This window comes from Ruditapes philippinarum, unplaced genomic scaffold, assembly GCF_026571515.1.
Source record: "Ruditapes philippinarum isolate M1 unplaced genomic scaffold, ASM2657151v2 ctg13045_1_1_1_1, whole genome shotgun sequence".
NCBI classification, from domain to species: domain Eukaryota; kingdom Metazoa; phylum Mollusca; class Bivalvia; order Venerida; family Veneridae; genus Ruditapes; species Ruditapes philippinarum.
This window is the reverse complement of record NW_026855844.1, coordinates 6,226-11,039: the sequence shown is the minus strand read 5'-3', so window position 1 is coordinate 11,039 and position 4,814 is coordinate 6,226. Positions and strand designations below refer to the sequence as shown.

The 4,814-nt window shown below is 32.1% G+C and overlaps 1 protein-coding gene across 1 annotated transcript; it reads right to left on the bottom strand.

Annotated features, from left to right (window-relative positions):
• Nucleotides 1-3,535: 3,535 nt before the first annotated feature.
• On the bottom strand, nucleotides 3,536-4,315 carry LOC132744583 (tigger transposable element-derived protein 4-like). Its single transcript, XM_060733341.1, has one exon. The coding sequence runs from the start codon at nucleotides 4,313-4,315 to the stop codon at nucleotides 3,536-3,538; it is 780 nt and encodes a 259-aa protein (XP_060589324.1).
• Nucleotides 4,316-4,814: the final 499 nt, after the last annotated feature.

The following is a 4,814-nucleotide window of genomic DNA, read 5'->3' as shown; positions in this document are numbered from 1 at the left end:
TATCGTTTGACACCTCAACCTCTGTCATATAAGGTATTTTAAGCAACTGCAACGTTCTATATACGAATAGTGTTTTTATCGCTCATAATATTTATTAGCTTTTGTTGAAATTAAGAATGAATATGTTATCGATGATGTAACAATTTTGCTGAAATATGACTAGTCACTAGTACTACAAAATAATCTTAACTAAATGTTAATTAAAAGTTTGAAATACAAACACAAAAGATGATTATCACTGTTCAAATAATAATCAAGTCAAATGTTGAATAAACTGTTGCCACTATATGCAATAATTGAGACTAAGGAATGACACGAATGAAAATATGAGCATTTGGTTTGTTTGACATAATATCAAGCATTATTTCACAAGTCCCGAGTTTCGCAAAAATGAGATACTTGTTGATAAACACATAGCATAAGCTATTAAGGGACCTAAACAACAGCAGCAGCAGCAGCAAAAAAGAAACAAACAACAAAAAAAAACCAACAAAAAACAGTAACGTTTATCGTTTATGACTCTCAATAAATGTATCTATTTCATTGATTATATTATAGTAATTGTCATCGTAATGTATATATTTTTAAATCAGAAAATTAGAACAATTTCAAATCATGACTACGCAGATTTTCTACAGAACTAATGCATGACAGTTTGTATGATCCTTTGAGAGACTTAACATACATTGTCAAGGCCATTGACCAATAATTGATAATGAAAAACTGTTTGTAATAAAATATAACAACTGCCTAAAATATAAGAAGACTGCCCATTCTTATAAATTTCAATTCATCGATGGATATTTATAGAATTTTCTGTGAGTCAATGGTGATATTGATTAAACATAAAAAGTAGAATTCTAACTTGAATGCAATTATGGGAAAATCTTAAGTTATTTTAACTTTGACCTGTACACCAACCATTTACACGTGTATCAGCATAATTTCACTTTAAATATATCGGTATTCTGGTCAGCTTCCAAAACAATTTCAACAAGCACGTACACACTTTAATCGCTCACAGTTCTGTAAATAATAAATTCTTATGAAACATATTTGATTCATTAACCGAACTCAAAATGCAAATTCCAGTTATACGCAACACCATTCATATATGTTGACGACTAAGCTACTTTTAGAAAGCTAACATTTCCCATGCAACTTAAACGTTTTGCTTTAAATCAGAAATAATTGCCGAGTTTCTAAATTTTAAATTTAGAACAAAATATTCCTGACACATCTGGCAATTAGAAACAAACCAGCACAGTAATGAGTCAAATGTGAATAATCAACTTTAGCAGAGGAATCTCATTTCAGAATTTTAATTAAAATTTGAATTGTAGAATTTAATGTAGGGAATTTAGATAGACTATGTCAGTGATTGTGAAAGCATATATTTTGAATAAAAAAAGTAAGTAAGGAAAGATTTAACTTGTTTGACTTTTTTCACATAATGCGGTTGAACATAAAATATATATTGTAGCCGACCAGTATTTAAATATAGAGTGGAGAGTGGAGTTAAAATGTTTGTAACTTAAAACAAACATTATGCCAATAAATATATAATTCTTTATCTGGATAATAATAAATTTGAAATAAATTGCTGGCAAAGCACCAACAAAAACAAAATAGTAGAAATAATTATCATAACCTTTAGGCACTAATTATTTTAGAAAAGCAAGAGTTTATAATATGTTGCTAGGAATCAAGTTAAAGGTCATTGTTCGTAATGGTCATTAGCTTACGAATTCAATATCCAAGTTACTATATATTTGCATAACACCAAGGGAACAGACATGTAATCTTTTGATAATGTCAGATTCATTCCGCAACTGTAACATGTCACAAAACAATTAATGACTTACATGTATTTTTTTTTTAAAAAACGTCAGGCCTTGGCCTTCTTTTATAGCTAATCGTTGATTTAATGTAGTATTGTCATAGAAAGTGATCATCGAGTAGTTTTTTTTGTGCATTCATTGGTATGTTACATACAATTTTGATCTTACACGATATTTTCATATTTCGTTTTACAGAAAAAAAGTTCAAACATCTTGTCTTTATCTGTTAGTGGTGCCCAATGACCTTTGTAATTCTTCTTCTGTATCAGTTCTGTAAAAATAAGTTGAATAAATAACAAAACAGTTTTAAACTTCTATGTTTATTGTTACAAAAATTCGTGTTTGACTTGCTATTATCATGTACCAACATAAAAAATAACGAGTGCTAGTGTCAGCTAGAAATAATAAAGTATGAATCAGTTTGAAGTGCTTAATGTTGTCATCCTTCAAAGTGTCTTACTCAAGTGCATAACAAACAAATGATGTTGAAATCTCAGCTTCATGCCAATCATATCATAAGGGTTTCACCAAGAAAAAAGTCAAACGCGCGTGATTGTGTCATATATTTCTATCAAACACAAATAGTTTTTCAATACTGATAAGTACTTGTGAAATGAATTCTAGAAAGGTCGAGTGCTATTTCCAGTTCGTTTAATACCTCAATGATACTCAATGAAACACAATACAATGAAAGATTATATTAAATTAGTGCGCATTTTTCGTTTCCATTCATATATAAGAAGCCATTGGAAATATTTTAAACAGGACACCGAACACAGCAATTCAACAAGAGTCCGAATGTAGGTAACTATATCACAATCTATTACTTCAGACATATGACATTAAATGAACTTGAGGAATAATACCCAGGGGCAACATTTGGCATTTGATAATGTCAGAATCATCTAGCATTCATAAGAAGGCAAATATGAAAGATTGTAAACCTATTGCGTTACGTCTACTTTTGAAACATGTATGACCCTCGCACTGTGCTGGATATTGCAAGTTCCCGTTGTCCACAAAGCGTACCTACACATGTGCTTTTCTTCCTTTTAGAAAACAGATTTCAAGACTTGAAAAATGCATTTCCGTTGCATAAGAATAGATTAAAGGACTAAAACAAACTACAGTAAACTCCGCTTATAACGACATTCAGGGGACATACAAAACTATATCGATATATCCGAATATCGTTACAACCGAATTTCTGTACGGTGTGTAGCTTACTGACGATGCACTGCATCGTTCAACATGTATAAGCAGTAGCATTATATACTAGACATGTGACAATCATGTACTTACGACAAAACTTTATTCTTTTTATGCATATCAATGTTGAATGCATAAAAAATCAGTTGCACATCAAAATAAACACAAAACTGACATAAACCGAAAGTAATATGTACACAGGTACTGGTAACCTTACATTGGCTTAAATTTATACACTGGAAAAAAAAACGTCAAAATTAAATTGCTTTTTTAACTATTTACACTCATGGGTAAATCTTGTTTAAGTTTTGTTCATGTACAAAGACATTCACTGTCGGAAAAAATCAGTTAATTTTGTCTGCTTTTTGGCTTTCCCTATTTCAACTGAAAATTTCTCAAGTTCATGTAAACATCCGAAAACAGAATCACACGAATCAGACTTAGAAAGAACAAAGCGTTTGCAAATGTCTATAGCATTAAGAAACTCATTCATGGTGGGTGGGGGGGTCATCAACAGTCTCAGAGTCACTCTCTTCGTCACTCTGCGACAGGGTTTCAGCGGGTTTCAATTTTTGCTGTACCTCCGCTATTATATCGCTATCGGACTTCTGCTCAACGGAGACAACATTCTCATCAGCATTTATGTAATCATCAAAAGAAATGTTTTTGTCCATGTCGCTGAATACTCTAAGGCGATTCCATTTCGATGCCAATTCAGCCAGAGGAATGTCATCGTCCTCGAACTCGTCTGTGTCAGACGAATCAGAAACATGCCCCTGCGGGGTCGCATTAATTTCATGCTGTGCTTGATTCATAAATCCAGCCTTTCTAAAACAATTCTGGATACACGTCGGTGTTACATCTTTCCATGCCGCATAAAACCATTGTATGGCTTTTAGAATGTTAATCTGTTTATCGATATGTTTGTCTAGACATGAAATAATATGGTCAAGGACACGTGACCTGTAATGCCTTTTGAATGAAAAGATAATCCCTTGATCACAGGGCTGTAACTTAGATGTAGTGTTAGGTGAGAAAAACAACAGTTTTACAGCTTTTAATCCCTCGATTTTCGGATGGGCCAGGCAATTATCAACAAACAATAGAATAGATCTTTTCTCACGTGTCATACGTTTGTCAAGTTTTTTCACCCAACTGATAAATATTTCTGAGTTCATCCAAGCACGATGATTAGCTTCGTAATCTACCGGCAAACTTTTAACATTTTTAAAACATCTAGGATTTTTGAATTTTCCGATTATCATATGTATTATCGTATGCATTGATGACAGAATCTTTATTTTTCCAGATTGAACTTAATGTGTTTTGTTTAATTCCAAAATCGTTTGCAATGTCCTGTTTTTTACGTTTACCAAGATTAATCTCTTGAATTAATTTATATTTAGTTTCAATATCCAAAATTTTTCTTTTTCGTTTTTCTGACATGTTCACTGTTTTAGCTACATGTACATGTATAACTTATTTACAACGAAAATTGTTATTGAAAGGAAACAATAAAAGGACAAAACCATGCTTTTATTTTTTGAGATGAATTCACCTGTATTGAGAACAAAACGATAGTTACGTACGCACAGAACATGTTCCGCGTCATTGTATTTAATCGAGCCGATATTTATGCATTAAAACAAGCGTACCGAGACCGCTCTTCCACAACAAACTTGTGCAGCAAATTATCGTTTTAAGAGGTAATATATGTGCGTTGGGGTTGAAAATCCACATCGATATATCCGAAATATAGATACA